General features: G+C 37.2%; 1 protein-coding gene and 1 long non-coding RNA gene across 2 annotated transcripts; both read left to right on the forward strand.

The window, feature by feature from the left end:
- Positions 1–75: 75 nt before the first annotated feature.
- LOC139977566 (uncharacterized) lies at positions 76–2205 on the forward strand. Its single transcript, XR_011796598.1, has 2 exons — positions 76–225; positions 1420–2205. It is a non-coding gene; the product is annotated as an uncharacterized lncRNA (long non-coding RNA).
- Positions 2206–10645: 8440 nt separating this feature from the next.
- On the forward strand, positions 10646–21690 carry LOC139976919 (scavenger receptor cysteine-rich domain-containing protein DMBT1-like). Its single transcript, XM_071985805.1, has 8 exons — positions 10646–10839; positions 12747–13055; positions 13569–13874; positions 14539–14844; positions 15776–16084; positions 17259–17564; positions 18472–18777; positions 20789–21690. The coding sequence occupies exons 1-8, from the start codon at positions 10749–10751 to the stop codon at positions 21094–21096; spliced, it is 2241 nt and encodes a 746-aa protein (XP_071841906.1). The 5' UTR covers positions 10646–10748; the 3' UTR covers positions 21097–21690.
- Positions 21691–22268: the final 578 nt, after the last annotated feature.

Genomic DNA, 22268 nt, shown 5'->3' on the forward strand with positions numbered 1-22268 from the left:
TATCAGAGCCGTATATAGAGAGAGTTTGGCCAACTGGCGATTTGTGACGTCACACGCAAACCATGGGCATCAAAATAGGTCCAGTTGTCGTTACCAGTTGCGCGAAACACGAAAAACACCACACACAATATATAGCAACTTTGCACACAGTGCTCGTTGCGAACAAACGAAGCGACTCAGAATGTCAGATTTTGACAGGCATACGAGGAACAAAATGGATATCAGGTAATGAATTAGAGTATGCGTTAGTTAATGACATTTACGTTTATCTTCACACCTGAAATGCATAGAAAACTAGCTGAAAACCTGTCATTACACTTGTTTTATTTTACGCCTCATACTACTAGTCCTACTTTAGTCATACAAACGAAAAGCACACATCACAGTCCTGGCTAGGCTAGATTACAGACGCACAACTATAGCATCAGGCCTACATTCATAGATCCTTCAATTAAATAAGTAGGCCTACACATAAAATCACAATTTATGCTTCACTGATCTTTTCAGGTTTGCCAAAAAGTAGTTGTACCAGAGGTCATTGTATTAAACTCCAGAAGTTACATAGTAGGATTAATATTCGGCATAACTTTTTCTCTAAAGTCTAATACAACTTATACAAGGGTTGTGAATGGATGGAATGGTTTGCCTGAGAAGGTTGAATTGCAAGTAGTGTGAATGGGTTTAAGAATACTTTGGATGAGTACATTAAGCATTGTAATTGGGTATGACATTTGATGTCCTCGGTTTTATTCCTCTCATATAGCCTTAGGGTCCTTAATGGGGACTTGAATGTCTCTCCTGGTCTTTTTTTCTACTAAACTAAACTATATACTTGAGTGTAGGAGTTAGCAATAGTTGGGAGTCTGTGGGCAAACCTAAGAATGATATTGTGGTGTTAATTTCTCAGGAATGTAGTACTAGGCTATAGTAGGTGCAACAGATTGAATGGGTCTGTCGAGAAAAAAAAACCCTGCAACAACTGAATACTGGTGTATGTTATAGCTTATGTATTTTCCATTAACATATATACTATACGGTCATGTCCTTAATAAGGTTTCATGGATCACACTGACATAGTGTGCCTACTTGTCAGTGTTGTCAACTGAGCACAGGGCTGATGACATCATTCAGTTTGTTATTATGCAGACAGCAAATGGCCATAATGATAATTATTAATTGTTACTTATTCTTCATACTGCCCTTACTGGCCTTACCTGAACAGTGATGTATAAAAATGCAAGAAGTCTTTAAGCTTTAGATTTAAGAATCGTTTCAGCCTGTCCTATTTCAAACATATGATTGGCAGGTTTCCGTGTTACATAGCTTATCAAAATGGAGCTGTTCTGTAAAGCAAGAAAATCACACATATGCATGCATACAAACACACTCATATATAACAATTTCTGAATATCTTTTCAGCTGCCCAAAGGTACTGGAATGCAAGCTCTGTTGGGTGAATTAAAAAACCCTCATTGTACTCTTTTATCATGGTCAGCGTAGCTGGAACCAGCAATGATGGTGATGTGGATTTGACAGTACCTAGACAAGAATTCAATAGCTGCTTTGTGTTGAAGTGGGTTCAACTTGCTCAAGGCCATGACAGGATGACGACTAGACATTAGGATGAATTATCTGTTGCAGAGCTCTATAAACCAGGCAGTTGTTAAAACATCCATTGGGTGACCCTCACAGTCTACCAGGCACTGCATCGCAGAAGCAAAATGAAGTGTGTGTTATACCTTCATCTTATGAGAGTGGAATGGTATCAGTGTGGCCTCTGTCAATTTGGCTTCAAGTCTTTGTTTTCTTGAAAGCTGAGAAGATCTTTCATTGGTTTCACACTGACCTCTGTACTTGACAATTCATGTGTATTTGCCAGCTCAGGAGGAAGCCAGATTTTAATTACATTAACCAATGCTGACTTTTTTTTGGACATGTGGTACATCTGCAAGGAGGTGAAGGAAGCAGTTGGAGTTGCATGGATGTGGAATCTTGTTGATAGTCTGGCAGTCTTATCCACAGATTATCCCAAAGCTTCTCCACATTGCCACATTCAGAACTTATTACATTGATAAACTTGAAAATTGCAGGAATCTAACGAAGCACCCATCAAGGGAATTTGTTTGTATAATTATTGAAAGCTGTGACCTTCTGATGTGACAGACTAATGTGAAATAAAGGGCAGTAGATTACCTTGTAAATGAATCTTGTTATTGTTTGATTGTATCCTAGTTTGCAAAATTTTAAGTTGCATGCTACCAATTGAAACATAATTCTTTCTCTATTAATGGGATAAAAATACTTCTCCTTAAAGGGTGTGGAGACTCCCGCACAAAGAAACGTCTCATGCCGGTTATCTAACCTAGTTTCGAATGCGGTGTAACAGAAGTGTTAGACACCACCATTGATCCCAGAAAATACACATACAGCTTGCTACCATCTGTAAATAGACATTAGTGTACAGTCAATACAAACATCACAGTCAATACCCACAACACAGTGCACATAGCAGCGTGGACATCTCAGGTCTAGATAAAAGATAACAAGGTCTCAGGTTTCATTACTGTCTGCATTTTGTAGCGACACAAAAAAAACTTCACTTGCAAGCAACGGAAAGTAAACTTTTTCAGAGCACGGCATGCGGTTTAGGGCAAGTCTTCAATACCTTTAAATATACTGCATCGGTTGTTGTCACTTGATCATTTGCTTGTGTGTGAGCTAAACAGCTTAAATAATAAGTAAAAAAATAATACAAACTTTCAAATTGCCAGATATTTACTTACTCAAAATCATTATCCAATCATGATTTGTTGCTATCCTTGAGTCCATTATTCAGATGATGAGGCAGATTCCCTTCAACTCTCCATGATGAAGGTAAAACCTTATATCTTAACCAACTGCCATTGAGTGTCCATTTGAAAGTTTCAAACACACAAGTGCATTGATTAAAACAAAGACTTTATTGCTGTGGTTGCAGGAACTGGATTTCAGTCTAGTAGTCACTCACCAGGTTTGTCATTATCACAGTCTGCTAACTGTAGCTTTTTATGTTAGGAGTTTTTCTTCAGAGCACATGTCACCTTTGATTTGTAAAAAAAGTCCTGAAATTCAGGGAGTTAAAATTTACTGTCTAAAGATAATTTAAAAAGATTTTTTTTTAACTTCAATCGTCAATGTGGGTGTCAATTAAGGGAATAAGGAGGTACTGATGCAACTTTGATAAATGATAGTTGACTGCATCCAAATTAAATCAAGGCCTAGGCTAAACTTTTGAAGAAGAAAAAATTAGGCTGAATTCATGTTAGCCTAAAAAGGCTAGGCCAATGCTGACAATTAACACAAACCAAGATCATTTAACCATTTGGGCACTTGTTTATGGCATACTAAAAGGGTCTATATAATTAGGCCTGTATGTGTACACAACCCACAAGTTGCCAATGAGTATAGACCTAGCCTAACTAGTTTAGGCCTAGGCTACTTTGTTTTCCTTAGACCTAGTTGAATTGGGCCTTATACTGTGCCATATTATGTAATGTGCTATAACAGTTGTACTTGTAGTAATAGCAAGAATGGTCCAGGTCTAACTAAGCCCAGGCTTAACTTATGCTTCGGGCTTAACTAAGGATTAGGGCTTTACGTGATGCCTAGAGGCTAGCCCACCCTTTTACATTAAACTAAAAGTGATACTTTTTTAGGCTAGGCATAGCCTAGGCATACAGTAACTAGGAATTAGGATAACTATATGTGCGACTGAAACTGCCATGCCTATGATTAGGAGAGCTGGCATAATGAAATCGAATTTGTGGATCGTAAAACGAGAGAGAATAGCCATGCATGTAATTACAGAAACCAGTCTGAACGTAAAATTCTCGCATTGCTTGTACATTACTCGTATTACACTAGGGCCTATGGCTAGTATGGGCCTAGGCTACACAGACTTTTTTTCATTAGATCTCCATCATGTTCTTTCTACTTCCAAAAATTCCTCTTCTTTTATGGTCAGTCGGATAATCAAACAACAATATCCATGTTCTGACCGATTGCAGCATCCCCAGCACCATTTCTTTCATAATTTCGTACTTTTTTCGTGTACACAAACGATAGTCTATACACTGTGAGTATGCGTGTCGTCTGCTATAAAGTTTTCAAGTGGACCTATTTTACCACCCTGTGTGGGCGTTTTCCCTCTCGACCAATCCAAATCGGTTACATGGTTGGCCAAACTCTCTCTATATACGGCTCTGGTTACTATCTAAGCGGAGCGCCATCATCGGTTGGCAAGGATCGTCAAATTTTTTGATGAAAGGTACCCTTAGATCGGTAAATTTAACACACATGTAGGCTTTAAATTGCATCTAAACAATTAATGAACGTGTGTAAATTTTATATGGTGATGTACAACTGAAGCTTATACGTCACTATTTAGGCGGTGAAATTTAAGCATAAAGGAAATCCTAGATAAGCAAAAATGACACCTCTGGTAACAATAAATCGCATCTAGACAGTTATTTCCCCCTTAAATTTTTAGTATATTGTGCATTGGACCGATCAAGAATATGTTCAGCACCCACTTCGAAATTCTCCCGCGGTCCCCACTTTTTGGAGCACTTGGCAAAAATTGGGGGCTGAACATACCTTTACCCCACCCCTTCCCCACTTTTTCACGGCGGATAAGCCCATTAAGTCCACCGGTCCCGTCGCCACTGAAGTCGAGGCGGGGTGACTTTTTGGATTTTACAATGCGACTAGGTGCAACATTTAAGGGTCATTTCATAGTACTGGCTGAGATTTTGAAAATGAAATTATTACCTGGCAGTACCAGCATTATGTTTGAACTATTGCCAGATTATCATGCAACATAGAAATGCATAATAAATACATGAATGTAACTTACTGTTAATGAAGGGCTAGACGACGTCTGCATGCCGCGGATTCATCACATGCAGAATTGAATCGCTAGTGTGTTAGCTCCAGGATTCGTAACCTGTGCTGCGAACGATGTGCTAGCTCCAGCTCCAGTTATTCTGCATGCTACATGTTACGATGTTAAACACAAATTCGACCTAGATTCGAAACAAATAGGCCTATTTGATAAAGCTGTTGTGGGGGAATAACTTCGCTTAGGGTTGTGCACATTTGTCTGCAAAAACGACAATAAAGTAAACCAAGGTCTGGGAAAAAGTGGGGGGGGGGGGAATGCCCCCTCTTGCCCCCCCCCCCCGTGATCCCGCCCATGATGACTGCCATGTCGTCTTTTTCCTTCGATGTAACTGAAATTTCATGAGAGATTTTTGTGAGTCGAGATTTTATTTATTATATGTTTGCTATAAATTTGAAGGGTCATTCGAGGTCACAGAAATCGTAACAAAAAAGTCTATCCTCTTAGAGCTATTGTCAAAATTTGCTGAAATATTGTGGATAGCATTTGAATTGTGGTAAATCATGTAAGGTTCAAAAAGAAGGCCGTCTGTATCAAGTTTTAAGTTGTGATTTACTTCTGGACAGCTGATAAGTTCCTCGTGTCAAAGTTAGTGGAACGTTCCACAAAAGTAGAACACAACTTTTGCATACTTCAAAGTATCTTCGGATATCACCAATTTTGATTTGATTTCATTTCGTGACGTGACGTCATTGTGAATGGTCGAGGTTAAGATAAATCAACGATAAGTGAACCGCAACGCAGGTTACGAAGTGATCAAGTTAATTTCACTATTTCAGCCTGCGGGAGACATGACTGTATATGTAGAAATTGATGTTGATATATTGATGAAAATGATGTTGATATACAGTTATGTGTGTATATCATTATTGGCATACACAATCGCAATATAGGCCTATATGCAGTCGGACATACACAATGCACCAAAATGTGTTAACGTCGTTTGTACAAAAATATATCGGACTCGATAGTGCCAGTTGAGGGCGGCACACCGGTGAAGCATTCTTTGGATATCGTACTCCTTGTGGAGAAGTATGAGATCGTATGAGACGCGTAATCCTGCGTCGCCCTCTCTGTCTTAAGAACTGGTTAAATTATGTACAGAAAAAATATATCAGATATTCCTCTTTGGTACATCAAAGCTACTGTTGTTGTGTTATCCTAAGGATAACCGTATTGTAAAAGGGATATGTGGACTAAGTAGGCTATGGCCGTATTGTAAAGGGATATCTGGACTAAGTATGGCCGTATTGTAAACTGATATCTGGACTAAGGATGGCTGTTTCGTAAAGGGATATCTAGACTAAGTATGGCCGTATTGTAAAGGGATATCTGGACTCAGTATGGCCGTATTGTGAATGGATATCTGGACTAAGGATGGCCAATTTTTAAAGGGATATCTGGACGAAGAATGGCCGTATTGTAAAGGGATATCTGGACTAAGGATGGATGTATTGTAAAGGGATATCTTGAAATACGTAACTAAAGGAGAGATAAAATGTTTCATCTTTAAAAAATGTTATGTATTGCTTCACTGTTACCATGGCTAAAGTACAGAAGGGTTGAAACTCCAATATTTCTGTAGCTTCACAATACTAAAACCAGATGGAATGTAGAGATAGTCAGGTCCCTAACGCAAGAATGGGTCACATGCCTCCTTTGTTTGTTTTTTGTTTTTTTAATGTACCTGCGATAAAGTTATGAAACTAAAGCAATATATAAATAAATTAATGGTAATAGTTTTATATGCTTAGTTGGTTGAAATGTGTACAATTATATCTAAGAAGCTGATTGGTTTTTGTTTGTTATTATCAATGAGTTGTTATTTACAAACCAGTATGTTGAACCACTGACATCTGGTTAGTTTCTTTGAAAGTACTTTGTGGTTAATGGTTTGATTGCAAAAGGGAATCAACTCATCATACATTGGAAGGTTGACATAAAAGAAAGATTTAACTTGAAGAAGAGGATCCAGTTGAAATAAATGGTGTTCTTTATATCTCTATATTTTTTCTTCTATTTTTTCCTATATAGAGGACTATAAATATAACTGTAATTGTTTTAAGTTTTTGAAAAACGTGATAATGGACATATGTGGTTGTAGCAGCCACACAACGGAGATGAAGTATGTTTTGTTATAATTATTAACAATATGTACCTTCTGTTTTATTTTGGGGAAGAGTGGGATTAGTCTACTTTTTAGGGTTATGAAAAGTGATTTCTACCCATTGAATTAACTTTAGTTGACAATTAACACGCACGAACAATTGAATAAGTGGGTTGGGGTGGGGGGAGGGGGATAGAAAAATGTATGTAAATTTGTTCCTCTTATTTGAAGAAGCTTTCACTGTTGGATATGTCCATCAGAAGTTTTGGTAGGCACATAATTTGCTTGTGACATTGTGCCATTTGATTTTGCCTTACTGGATAGGAAAAGTGTACAGACGAAAATGCTTGGATAAAATGGCACACTGTAGCCTGGCATACAAAAAAGGCATAAGGGGAACTTTGAAAATATAGACGGGAAGGAAACAGAGAGTGCTCGAAAAGCGTAGAGCGGATGTATGATGTTTTGTTAGAATTGATGTTATATATATCAGTCAAAGCCCTTCACTGTATTTGCCAATGAATTACCGTCACGTACATTCAGTGGCATATATTGATATCTTTCTTGGTTGGTTGGTTGGGTTGACATGTTAAGAACTGGTTGGTAAAGCAGAAATTCCCCATGGAAGAAAGATGGGTGATAACAGTTTATATTCCAATAAATGTATGGAAATCTGGCTCTAGGTATTAAAATATCTCAATTGGATATTACTGTAAAAGAATGGTCTGAGGGGGAGATTAAGCAGGCAAATTGTTTCTTAAAGTTGGAAAATATGTGACAAATATTTGAATTCTAGCATCATTTAGGACAATGCTGATAACTGGTGATAATATTAATCTGTTTTGTCCAGTTTCAGTTCTTTTTTTTTTTGGTGTCATTTGCTTTCTTATAGAAATGTTTTATGCTTTACCACCATTCATTTACAAGAATTTTGTAGTTGGCATTTAAGTTCGATTCCAATATTTTTTCTAGTGTAAACATTGTTTACTTGTGAGGACATTGTTTACTCGTGAGGACATTTTTACTTGTGAGGACATTAATTACTTGTGAGGACATTGTTTACATGTGAGGACATTGTTTACTTGTGAGGACATTGTTTACTTGTGAGTCCATTGTTTACTTGTGAGTCCATTGTTTACTTTCAAGGCATCGCTTGCTTATGAGAACATGACTCTTATGTACACCTATACACCATATTCTTCTACACGACTGAATCACTTCTTTCATGGAGTGTGGTCATCACTAAATCGAAAACCAAAAATTGGTTCTCAGAATTTAACAATGTATGTATATTAGATCCTCCTGCAAGCAGGAACTCGCGAAGAAGCCGCATTGGCTTATCAAAGCCGCAAGCTGACCGAAGTCAGTCTCTTACATTCATATTTAACGTCATGATTATGAACTCGAACCGGGGACCTTATGATTGGAAGGCACCGGCGTTAACCACTGAGCTAACACTCCCAATAACTCTTATAATTGTTATACTAATTTTTATGTTTGTTTTTCTTTTCTATTACTGTTTCGTTTACCTAATTATGATAATCATACCCGGAAGCTATCGCGGTAATCTGAAAATCGGAGTCTGAAAAGTCAGGATCTGTGTCATAGAAGAAGAAATTGAAAAGTTAACCATAGATTGTTGGAATATTTTTTCTGAAAAATGTGACGTTAGTTTAAAAGCTTAACAAGCTGTCGTAAAACGTTAATATTATAACGAAGGGGCGTGTCCCCGGGGTCGTTGAAACCGATTCACATATGGGGAGGGATGTGTGGAATGTTCCCTCGTGAAAAGACAAGTAGAATTGAAATGGTGCATTCTGTTATGTTTCTCATATTTTGGACATTAATTATATTCAAATATATATTTATATAAATTATCTATAGGTCTAAAACTTGAGCCGGATTGTAAAGTGACGATGGACACATGTTGTAATAATACTATGATATGTGGTTGAATAATGAAGGACCTGGTGAACTGGGGTCCCGATAATTCGGTCTACCTGGTTGATTATTCTTCTACTGTAGAGTTTATCAACATCTTGCATAGTTGAAGGTAAATATATCAATGCTTAAGACAAAACGCTAAAAGCTAGCAAAGTTTTATGACTTCGACGAAAGGGAATATAATTTTAGCTTTTGAGAAGTTTTCAAGAACACCAAGCATATAAATATGAAACTTCTTGATCGCTCGCTTTCCGTATTTATGACAATTTTTTTTGATCAGACTTAATTGCGTTTAGTATACCATTTGTTTATGATGTAGGACAAACATGGCGGCTTATTCACATCACCAATCCTGAATCCACCCTTCCGGTACTCGTTCTATCACTTTTAGCAAATGTTCTTAAGATGTGACATGTTTTTTTGCCAAGAAGAAATCTGACATTAAAATGTTACATATATAATATACCCTTGAATGAGAACAAGTTAGCAACACTGCTAGGCCTATATTGGCCTGTGTCTGAACTCTATCTGAAATCGGGACAGCCCCATGGTTTCCCCAACTTTTCAAGAGTAATGTACAACTTAATGGAAAGAACAGGAAATTGTTATCTCTAAATTACAAATAACCCCCAATCGAAGGATGTAATTGTCTATTTGACGTACCCTACCACTTACAGAAACAAAACAATAACCATTGCTCGAATTATGACGGTAGCGAGAAGAAGTGTGTCATGTCAGTAACACATACGAGATGTAATGGATGTGGGTACAAGCCATCACAAAAAAAAAACAGCACACATATGGGCCGGTTTTAACGACTTACAGCATCGTTTGGGATTATCTGCGCTATGTATTTGAAACCAATACCAAGTCCTTTGAGAGATATATCGATACAGGCGTAGTGACCATTTATGTGAGTGAAATGAGATGCTTAACATTTACTATAGCTTTAGATTAGGAATTCGAAAAGTTTGTGACTTAAAAGATGTAAACATTTATTGGATCAACCAACAACCAACTATTGGCTCAGTCTCGAGAATATGACTGTTACGAAATTAGTTTTGAAATAACTTCCTATATATTGCTTGAAAATTAGCAAACATAGATCTCAATCAATAGTCGTACAAAAGCTTTTCTAGATCGAAAATGGAATGGAAAATTTCATTTCAATAAGGGAGTATGATTTCATGTTTCAAACCTTTACTTTTTCGTTCAATTTGAATTACCATGATTTTGAAAATCGAACTTTCTATAAGTCATATTTAAAATAGGAGACCTTCGGTGTGCTTTTAGGCAAGCAATTCAAGTACTTACGTAGGTGACTCTGTAACAATCGTGACTGCGATCAACATAACAACGTCACGAATAAAAACGTATGAAAATATGTGTGACATGCACGGCTCCGTTTAATAACAATTGGAGTTCCCGGTTGAATAGGAACTTTGCCTTCAAATGTACATTAAACAATCAATAGTTTACGAGTTTTAAATTTCAAAAGTCCTAAATGAGTAATGGTATAAATTTCAAGTAGGATTTATGTATAGTGAAATCTCTGGTGTGTATTAAGTGTAATACAGATAGTGTTTTACCTGAGACACATTACGATATCCACAAGCTTCCGTATACTATTTACATTTGGCTGCAGCTTGTCAAGTTAATGTTAAGTACGTCTTTGAAGATCCCCCAGTATAATTGATTTAACATGAACATTCGCAGCCTATTTGAGCCTTGAGTACTCCAAGGAACAACACCTCCAACATGTTTCTTATAGGTCTAAATATTCTCACCACTTTGGCGGCGTTGCTATCAGCATTGTTACCGCTCGTATACACACAAGGAAATGGAGAGGGTAAGTGTTGATATTGTATTTTCGTCAGTTTCAGTTTGAACACTCCAAATGAACATTATCCATTGCTTCATGCTTTAAGCACATCTCAGATTCAGTTACTCATCGCAATTTCTGTTGACAAGACTAGTATGCGAAAAGAGTTCTTTAAATTGGTGCCTTACATAATTGGATATATTTTTAGTTGCAATTCTTAGTTAAAAAATCCGTGGTATTGAATAATCTATTTCTGTATCTTGCTGCTTCCTTCCAACAAACCAAGGACATTTATATCTGAAATAGTTACATGCTGAAAGCTGTCACAAATAGATCATTATATGCGTTACTATATATGTGTCTAGGCAGTGCATTTACATGGCAGACTGCTGCTATATAATTTTCTTTTGACGGTTCGGAATACTGTCATTAAATAAAATGACATCCACTTGTTATGCTTTACTCTCTTCAGCTGGCTAAAGATATGTAAATTTGACAACAAACGTCTATTCCAATTGTAACGTTGGCCAGTGTCTCCCGAAGTTCCGGCCGCTTGAACTAATAAAAATATTTAACACATATCAATACAAAATCGGAAAAGAGGTTTAATACCGGTTAATTCTAATGTATTAATGCAGTCAGTCGATCGCTGATTCACTGACATATGAATTAACCACATATGACGGCATTGACAAGCGTACAGAGATTACATTAGTAAACAGTTAATATAAATGGTAAAGTAATTGTCTTCGCACTTATGCTGTTACACAGTTACATACTTACCCAATTACGCAATTACACAATAACGCAATTAAGCGTAAAAAACTCCTGGAGGCATACACGAGATTTGTTGGGACTCACTCAACTACGGGCTAAAAGACTAAAACCTTTCTATCGTCTCAGCTATAGATCACTAAATAAATCATCTCTTTTCGAAACGCAACTGAGCCAGTGTATAAATGATATCATCACGTCAATCATCACCGAAATCGGGATTTGGAATATGTTAATGAGCTAAATCGATGATATGTCGATTTAAATAGGTATATGTCAATTTGAGACTCTAGAAACTGGTATAAGTCCACGGAAATTGACTTCTACCGATTTAATTCGACATATCATCGATTTAAACTGGTAGATGTCGATTTAAATGGACATATCATCGATTTATTTTACATATCATCGATTTAAATCGATGATAAGTAAAATAAATCAATAAAATAAAATAATGTTATGTAGAATGAAACTGGTATATGTCGCTTTAAACTGACATATACCAGTTTCATGGTATATGTCGATTATGTTGGTATATGTCGATTTAAATCGATGATATGTAGAATGAAACTGGTATATGTCGATTTAAATCGGTAGAAGTCAATTTCAGCTGCTGGAAACTGGTATAAGTCGAAGGAAACTGGTATATGTCGATTTAAATCGGTATAAGTCGATCTCCCATGATTTGAGACTGATGGCCGGCCATAGTGCTTTACTAGTGTTTTGCAGAACAAATATTACACGTTTCTTGCACCTGCCTCTCGTCATACGTCGCAAAGGCGAAACGCAATGAGCAACCATCAACAAGCCTTGATCTGCATCCCGTAACACAGGAGGACCAGGTGCCCCCTACATATCCTTTTGGCGACACTAAGATATACTTTCTTTTGATACCACAGGATCCTTGCTTATACTCCGGGGCCAGTGGACCCCATGCTGTTACTATATATATATATATATATATATATATATATATATATATATATACTATTTTTTTCTTTTTTCCCATCTATGAGGGAATTGACATCCTTTCACGATAAGTTTGTTTCAAGATTTAAAGAATCAACGGTCATTAAAGAAAAAAAATCTTGCTTTCGTCAGATTTAATGGTCACTTGTCCGTGGTTAAAGGCGTTCGTATTCTCCTTATTTGGCTCCCAGTTCGGCTTGTAGGTGGTGTCAGGGACCAGGAGGGCAGAACTGAGATTTATCTGAATGGACAGTGGGGTACTATCTGTGATGATTATTGGGATAACGATGATGCGACCGTGGCCTGTCGGCAGCTTGGGTATCCGTCAGCGGAGGCAGCAACCAGTTCTGCGAGTTTTGGGCAAGGAACTGGTCAAATCTGGTTGGATGATGTACAATGTGACGGATCCGAACAGAATATTTTGTCTTGTGCAAACCGTGGCGTTGGTGTACACAACTGTGGTCATGGTGAAGATGCCGGAGTGAAATGTGAAAGTCGATGTAAGATGATTCTACATTTAGCAGATATTTGAAATATAAGTAAAGTTAGAGTTTACGTTTGGTATTGTAGATAACTTAACTAGTAAAAGTCCTAGGGTCCTAACTTGTTAAGGGCAATATTATGCCTTGTCAGTATTTATGATATGTTACTTTATTCTTTCTTCCTGAAATATGTCACCGGTGTTGTGACTGAGTGGATAAAAACGGTATCATTTGATACTTAGCAATCGGGAGGTTCGGGTTTCGATCCCGGGCAGAGTATAATAAGTGTTGGGTTCAAAATGTTGAACTGGAAGCCACCCGACGTGAAAGTTGTAATCCATTAGCGTCGTAAAAAAATATCTACCTGATTATATAAGTGAAGCAAGAGGAAGGCTAAACATGATTTAAAATAATTTTCCGTATACCAATTATTCTCATCATTTGAAAACTCGTAAAAAAAAACGGAAAAGAAAAGAGTAAGTATAAGGTAAAACAGTTGTCCTGCTTATGCGTGTTTTCTCCGAATTACAGTGAGATTGGTGAATGGCGGATGGAACTACAGAGGACGTGTGGAGTTGTTCATGAACGGAGAATGGGGTACCGTTGATGAGGATCCGTGGGACAATACTGATGCTGGTGTTGTTTGTCGTGAACTCGGCTTTAGTTATGGCGGAATTGGCTACAAGGGTGCTCACTTTGGACAGGGTACAGGGCCAATATGGATCGATGAAGTGAACTGTCAAGGCCAAGAGACTAGCTTGTTGCAATGTCCTCATCAGACCGACACATCTGAAGATTCTCACACAGAAGATGTCGGTGTAGCCTGTAACGGTCTACGTGCGTATTGAATATTTTTAAATTGTTATTCTTGATATTGTTTTGAATACCGGCCATTTTACTAAATAGCATAGGTTTACAAGGTGACATCATATAGCATCGCTTCCACTTTAATAGACCGATCCATTTCAGAACAACTGTGTAAGATCACAAATTATAAGTACAAATTCAACCACCAAATTGGGAAGGTAAATGCATATTGATGCATGAGCTAGCTTTTAAAGTTTTAATATAAGACTGAGATCAATTTTAACCACCTTGTTAATAAAGCAGTTTCGAGAGCACACCCGAGCCATAAAAGTCAAATATAATATGTATGACCATGTAAGATATAGAAGAGGTCCGGCGTTCGGGGCGACAGACCTGATACAATAAATACTTGTAATAAATCCCTTTGCTAAGATTGGGTTAAAATCTTATTTGAGATTATTACTAAAAGAATTATTAAAACACTTATGTTATTTTCTTACTGAAATATATTATCAGCATATGTTTAAGCTACTGTTTGCAGGCTAGTCCACAAAGGTATTACATTGAACAATGTTCATGGAGATGTACGTGGTAGAGGGGGTTAAACGCTAGTTGTGTGTGTGTGGAACTAGGTAGAAAACGTTCACAATTGCACTATCACGATGCATACACTCTTATATCCTCGAAATAACAGTAAGGTTACGAGGTGGTAGAGGCCCTTATGAAGGACGTGTGGAGTTGTTCATGAACGGAGAATGGGGTACCGTTGATGATGACCCATGGGATGATACTGATGCTGGTGTTGTTTGTCGTCGACTCCGCTTTCTATATGGTGGCACTGGATACAGGGGTGCGCATTTTGGACAGGGTATTGGACCAATATGGATCGATGACGTGAATTGTGAAGGTAATGAAAATAACTTGCTGGGATGTCCTCACAGTACAAATACCCAAGAAGATTACCACGCAGAAGACGTTGGAGTTTCTTGTAACGGTCCACGTATGTAACCCATCGATATATTATTTTGTTTTAAATTTGTGCAAATTAATTATTTCCTCCACACTCTGTAAAGGGTGCCCAGCACATAGTTAATAACAGTGTTAATCCAAATACTTATGTTACCATAAGTTAGGTGGCAAACATAGTTGAAGAACAAATTATCTAAAAACATTTATTGTGGTATGTGGTCCTGGAAGTTCATGGAGTCAGTGAGCAGGTTTAGTATTAAAAACAAACAAACAATAACGTTGCTTCATTCTGGGCAAATTTACACGTGCTCGCTTGGGTGAAATGTGTCAATGAAGACTTTCGCTTTGAAGACTCAAGGTAGTGACCGTAATTCTTCAACGTTAAGGGTTATTTCAGGAAATGTTTTCTGGGCAAGGCTAGTTGTGCTTTTTCAATAAAGTTTCTATGATGTTACAATTGACAAAGAGAAAACACAAGCAGCACCTGAGTTTGTTTTTTGGTAAATATGCTCATTTCTTTTGAGTATTAAATTCATTCAGACTTATGTCAATAGTATAGTTAAAAAGCTTAGGCATTCGACAAGAAGTCCTGTGTGCATATTGCTGACTTTACAAGCTTTCGAGTTATTGTGGCGTTACAACTCATTCCTTCTTGTCGTGGAATAATATGGTTAATGCAGAACCTAAATGTACATTTTCAAAACACAATAACATTCGATTCTAGGAGATCTGATTCCTATCAACTAGAAAGAGCTTGAGGTATGTGCACATAACATAACTCAGAGTATCATTATTAAGAATAATCAGATACATTTTGTGATTAAGCTGCGTTCGAGTCGTCATTAGTTGATGTAGACCAAGGCTGTTTGGGCAAACATATTTATGAAATAAATTTCCCAATGAAACCCGTAGTAAGTTATTTTGAAATGTTATTTTTGTAATATATCTACTGTTATCCGTAGTACGACTAGTTGACGGCACCACGGATTATGAAGGTAGGATAGAAATCTTTATGAATGGTGCTTGGGGAACTATTTGTGATGACAGCTGGGATATGGCTGATGCGAACGTAGCGTGTCGACAGCTTGGGTATACAGCGGCGGAGGCAGCAAATAGTTCTGCAAGTTACGGAGAAGGAATTGGTCAAATCTGGTTGGATGATGTAGTATGTAGCGGATCCGAAGAACATATCTTGGCCTGTGGCAACAGGGGTGTCGGTGAACACAACTGTGGCCATCATGAAGATGCAGGTGTTCGGTGTGCACCTCCTGGTAAGGTTAACTGCATACTAAAACATGGAGCTCCACAAAACATTCCTTAAATGCTGTTATATACCCTTTGTCAACTGATAGATGTAACGTGATCACCCATGGAGGGGTACGCTCATGGTTTCGTCAATGGACTCAATTTACACATTACGCACAACTTTTCATCATCATGCTCGTACTAGGGTGTGAGAATCTCAATTTATCATCTGTCATACTCATGTAAGGCACGCAATAGAGTTGTATTCTAACTGATGACCTTTGCGTACACATTGACAATATGCCGTCATACTTCACAACAGTTACCCAGTTCATCCGCCGGGCATTGTCGAATTTTCCTCAAAATTATTTTAATTTGAGCTTTGATCTCCGTTGACCTGATGCCCCTTGTATTTTTACTTCTTAACGGTATTGCACATTAAACGTTATAATCCTTACATGCGTAGAATGGTGGCTAACCTTTTGTCATCTAGGTGAGCCCATGTTTTGGGGTTTTACCATTAACATATTTTGTTAGAGCTCACTGAGGCACTGTAGCCAATGTTCATGTATTAAGCAATCATATTTGAAGTCAACACTTATCTTATCTTATAAACTTCATCACATAACTCGCCACAACGATATCTGCCCTCCAGGTTGACGTTCATTGGCTTAACGGTCGGTATAGAAATTCCTGCTTAACACATAGTTCTCGAAAACCGCTAACCCCTTTTCTTTATATCAACTCCTTGTTGTCTTACTGATACCCCACAAGTACACACTTATCCTTCGAACGTCATCAGTGTGTCATCAAAGGTGTGAGACTGGCAGCACATCACAACTAAAATTCCATAAATGTTAATTGATATATATATATATATATATATATATATATATATATATATATATATATATACTTACATATATATATATATATATATGTATATATATATATATATACATATATATATATAAATATATATATATATATATATATATATATATATATATATATATATATATATATATATATATATATATATATAGAAATACCCTGTTGTAATTTTGTATAGTTTCATAACTAGGAAAGGTCTGCAAAGAGATATTTGAATTTAATTGTTTTAGAGGGAAAACGAAATAATAAACTTTAACTTTAGCTAAATATTTAACAAGCATATTTACTACTTATCGAATATTACAGTGAGGTTAGTGAGTGGCAGAGGCAGTTACGAAGGACGTGTGGAGGTGTTCATGAAAGGCGAATGGGGCACCATTGATGAAGACCCATGGGATGATAATGACGCTACTGTTGTTTGTCGTCAACTCGGTTTTCCGTTTGGCGGTGTTGGCTTCAAAGGTGCGCACTTCGGACAGGGAACAGGACCAATTTGGATTGATGACGTCAACTGCGAAGGTCAAGAGGCTAACTTACTACACTGTTCTCATAACACTGACACCCGGGAGGATTCTCACGCGGAAGATGTTGGCGTTGCTTGCAACGGTCCATGTAAGTATTTCAAGTATATCACAGTATATCAAATGAGGTACAGTAAACTCCCGGCTGTTTCTAGTTACTTCCCATGTATAGTATTGTGATATGGTTATGACTGAAATAGATAGCAACATCGCAAGACCTGATATTTCTATTTGGGGTGTGCAAATGGCATACGGGACGTAAGATGGTGACCTTTGTAAAGTGAAACGAGAAATGCACTTTGCGTATAACCACAAGTTAGAACATTCTCAGGCGTCAAAATGAATCTTAGGCTTGTAAAGAATCTTAGTCTAAAATTTCCCTCTTCCAAGTATTTCGTTATGGGCATCATGCGGTAAAACATTTCTAATACGTCGTACATATATATGAGAAACGTGTATCAAATTCATATTTTCTGTTTAAATTACAGTAGTGTTTGTCAATGACATCCCATTTTGTTGATCATTATATTATATAAAGGCAAATGGTCGAGAGTATCCCGGTAGATCAACTTCAAAATTTGTCATTTTGTTTTCAGATTATGTAAACAATACTTTATGAAAGAAACTCATGGGAAACATTTTACTTAGCGTTTAAATCAGTAAACAAAGAATTTTTGACAGATTCATTGAATCTGTCTACCGTGAAATTGATTAGAACTTTATCAACCTAGAAATTGTTTTTTATTGGGGTATTGGAGTTATCGTAACTCACATTTGATTGTTTCGGCAACCTCAGTCGGATTCAGTGCTTAGATATGACATAGGATTGTTTGGTTTACTTTCATCCAACTGACTGTTTGTAATTATGGTATGTGATATTTACTCTTGCTGTTAACGCAGGTATTGTCAGAGTAGTGAAGGTTAATGGGAAGCTTAGAGAAGTGCATTTTTTTAAATAAATACATATTGGGATTAATGGTACCACGTTATATTTACAGTGCGATTAGTTGGTGGAGAAGGAAATTACCAAGGCCGAGTGGAGTTGTTTATGAAGGGGGAATGGGGTACCGTTGATGAAGACCCGTGGGAAGATATTGACGCTGGTGTTGTATGTCGTGAACTCGGCTTTCATTATGGCGGAATTGGCTACAAGGGTGCTCACTTTGGACAGGGCACAGGACCAATATGGATCGATAACGTGAATTGTCACAGTGAAGAGGCCAAATTAATACAGTGTCCTTACCAAACCGACACACGAGAGGATTCTCATGCTGAAGATGTTGGAGTTTCATGTAACGGTCCACGTACGTATTTCGTTTAAACACATAAAAGAGAACATGGTCACTTTCACGGCTGTATTGCTGGGACATGTGGGTTCGCAGATTTCCTTACAAATACTGGGGTGTTTACACTATCACAATCAACAAAATACAACAAGACGCTGTCAAAGTTAGTGAACAATTATTATTACACGTCTTATTGCACTAATTTTAACATCAAACTACTTAACACCAAAACAAAAGAATTAACTTATAATTAAATATTGAATATTATTTGCCCGTTAAGTTATATTGCACCCTCTATTATATTGCCCCTCTTATTTCAGCTTACTATCCCTTTGCAACGTTTAAACCATAATGTTCACACTATCCGTAGTTCAAGGTGGGTAAAAACGTCGCGTGTATACTCCAGGGTCCACCAGTATATATATGGGGCCACGTTCAGGTCTGTTCCTGGTAGTTCGTCGGGCCAGACAGGAATCCCGGACTAGCTGCCTATAAGTTTCAATATAATCAATCCAGTACTATAGTTGCATTCATCTAACAAAATCATATACGTTTCCTAATTTATTAACATAGGTAATATTTAGAAAGTTCATACGGTAACTTCCAACAAACAGCAAAGGCATCACTTCGATTGTAATTGCTTCAGTTGTAATATATTTATATGTTAAAGTCTTTACTTAATGCATTCCACTACTCCGTGTAATATGTTTCATTCACGTCTGTAGGACGGTCATGTAACTATACTTCTAGTAGTATTCAAAATTGGCATAATATAACAGCAACAATACATTTTAAATTAAAGAATGAAATCTTACCATACAAGATGGCTAACGGTGTCCAGGACATAGGTGTTGGGCTGGTTTCCAAGAATGATGCCCCAAGTCTTAATTACTTTTGTTATGTTATTTGGCAAGGTTGCGGTGTAATTTTATAAAGCTCCCACTGCTTCCCCTATGACAGACGCCACGTGCTCTTGTCTATAGCTTTGGAAGGTAGTCGAACTAATATGATAATACTTCGCCCTAGGCGATATACACGGCCTGAACCTTATAACTTTCTGCGTAGAATATTGATACCAGTTCTGGATCTCAACCCCGAATGATATTACACCATATACTTATATACCTCGAAACACAGGTGTATAAACAATACCCTACCAAGTTGGACTTATTTTGTTCCTATTGTATGGCTAACTAACTGACTCATTATAACTTGTGACGTTTGGAAGTTTTGGAATTTTAGTTCATTGGCAACGTGCCAATAGGGACTATACCTGTAAAATTGACCTATTAACCTTTGGCTAGATATATGCTAATTTAGCCTATGAACTAGCGAGACTACGGAAAACAAAATAGACCCTTTAGATTGCGGCTATTTCCAATTATTAAATGTTTACTGTGACAGTCAAAGTCACCTCTAGCTTAAAAAAATCCATTTGAAGAACAATTCCCAAACACGGCTACGAAAATGTTTGCACCGATTGGTATTTACCATAGCTTAAAAGTCGTGTCTGTGAGGCTGTCATATTGTAACTATGTGATGTCATAGTGGCTCTATAGTATCTTTATGTAGTTCCCAAGAATGAATTTAACAGTGTTGTAACTAAACTAGATAACATCATTATAGGCCGTACGTAGAGAATTCATATTGTAGATTCAGTAGTGTCAAACTCCACCGACAAAAATTTAACATTGTAGTATTTAAAGTAAGTTATTTTAAATTTACATGTTATTCCATGATGTCATGAATGTTTCGACTCGAACAAGTCTATCAGATCTGAATGTGAAGGAACATTAAACCTGGGATACATCCCAAATAGTCTAAAATTTTACTAGCTGTTTGGAGAATTGTTTATTACATGTATCTCTTTGACATAGATCGAAACTAATTATTTGTCATGTGTCTCCTTTAAACCCATGACTCATTTTATACCCTGGCGAGGCATAAACATTTAAACTTCATTAAATCTTTTGCAACAAAAGTGTTCTACATCTAGGATTGATAACCTATTTTTTTCCACCCACGTCAGTTCGACTTGTTGGTGGTGCAAACAACAATGAAGGCAGAGTTGAAATATTTATAAATGGAACTTGGGGAACCATCTGTGATGATTATTGGGATAACGATGATGCGAACGTGGCCTGTCGGCAGCTTGGCTATTCGTCAGCGGAGGCAGCAACTAGTTCTGCAAGTTATGGGCAAGGAACTGGTCAAATCTGGTTGGATGATGTACAATGTGACGGATCCGAACAGAATATTTTGTCTTGTGCAAACCGTGGCGTTGGTGTACACAACTGTGGTCATAGTGAAGATGCTGGTGTAAGATGTGAATTTTAAGGTGATTAATAACAGCGAGTTGAAATTTAACATTACTTATCGAGACTCATCTGGCATAATTGTTGGTACAGGTGTCACTTTATCGATCACCGCAAAGATGTAATCTTGTGGTATTATATGTTATTTAAGCAATAAAGTATTGATATAACAGAAACAGAAATGTTTTTGAAAAGTGTCTGTTGGGGTCATTTACTGTGACTCGGCATGTTCCTCTTTTATAAAGTATTATGAGACACTTTGGCTAACAACAATGTCCAATTATGTTCAAAGTCTTGATTAAAATAGCATGATGTACTCGAGGAATATTGTTTCTTAGTAATAGTACCTCTTCATTAAATGATTTTAGTAGGACATAGGCATAACATGAGAGAGTTTTCTAAAACGATGTTTATTAAATTACTGACGAAACTTGGATCAAATAGTGACTGGAGGCATGGTACTGTTTTGTTTTATCAAAGAACACAATCACGGTTGTGGATGATGATAACCGATTCCTGAATAAATTTACTATTTTGTTGTTAATTATGGTAAACGAAAGTTTGAGCAAAAGTGTAATGTACATTTTTAGATAATAAAGAATTTTTTTGCACTTGACCTTGCTTTCGGATATTTCTATCTCACCTAAGATAAGAATGCCCACCCACACAATAAAAACCACCACTAACTGCTTGAAATAAGAAGTGATTCATATAAATTCCAAAATATCAAGATCACAACAACCTCCCTAAGAGAGACCAACTATTCAAAGTAATATTTAGCGTACTTTGATCATGTGGCACTCTTTCCCACTTCAAAATGACTGCTTTAACGACAGCCAAAGCCACAGCATAAATGCAGAATGCATTGACAGAGACAAAACAATACACGATAAATCTTGAAGAAATGCCAAAACGGACACATAGAATGGAGTTTATCGTTCGATAAACGTGGGTGATTTCTTATCAATTAAGCAATTTCATCTTTCAACTGAACATCATGTTTTTCATGTACAGTTTTGCTCCGTGAGTTGGTTTGGTCAGCAAAGATTGATGATCTGGGATATTTTTAACGAGATAGCACAATTTGGGGTTCTTGTTTTATTCGCCCCCTGGCTTGTTTTGCCCTTCCACATGCCCCCTCCCCGGACGCACGTGGTCATACCACATGTGTTTACTGCTTAACTTGACTTATTT

The sequence above is a fragment of the Apostichopus japonicus genome, chromosome 12 (assembly GCF_037975245.1).
Source record: "Apostichopus japonicus isolate 1M-3 chromosome 12, ASM3797524v1, whole genome shotgun sequence".
NCBI lineage: Eukaryota > Metazoa > Echinodermata > Holothuroidea > Aspidochirotida > Stichopodidae > Apostichopus > Apostichopus japonicus.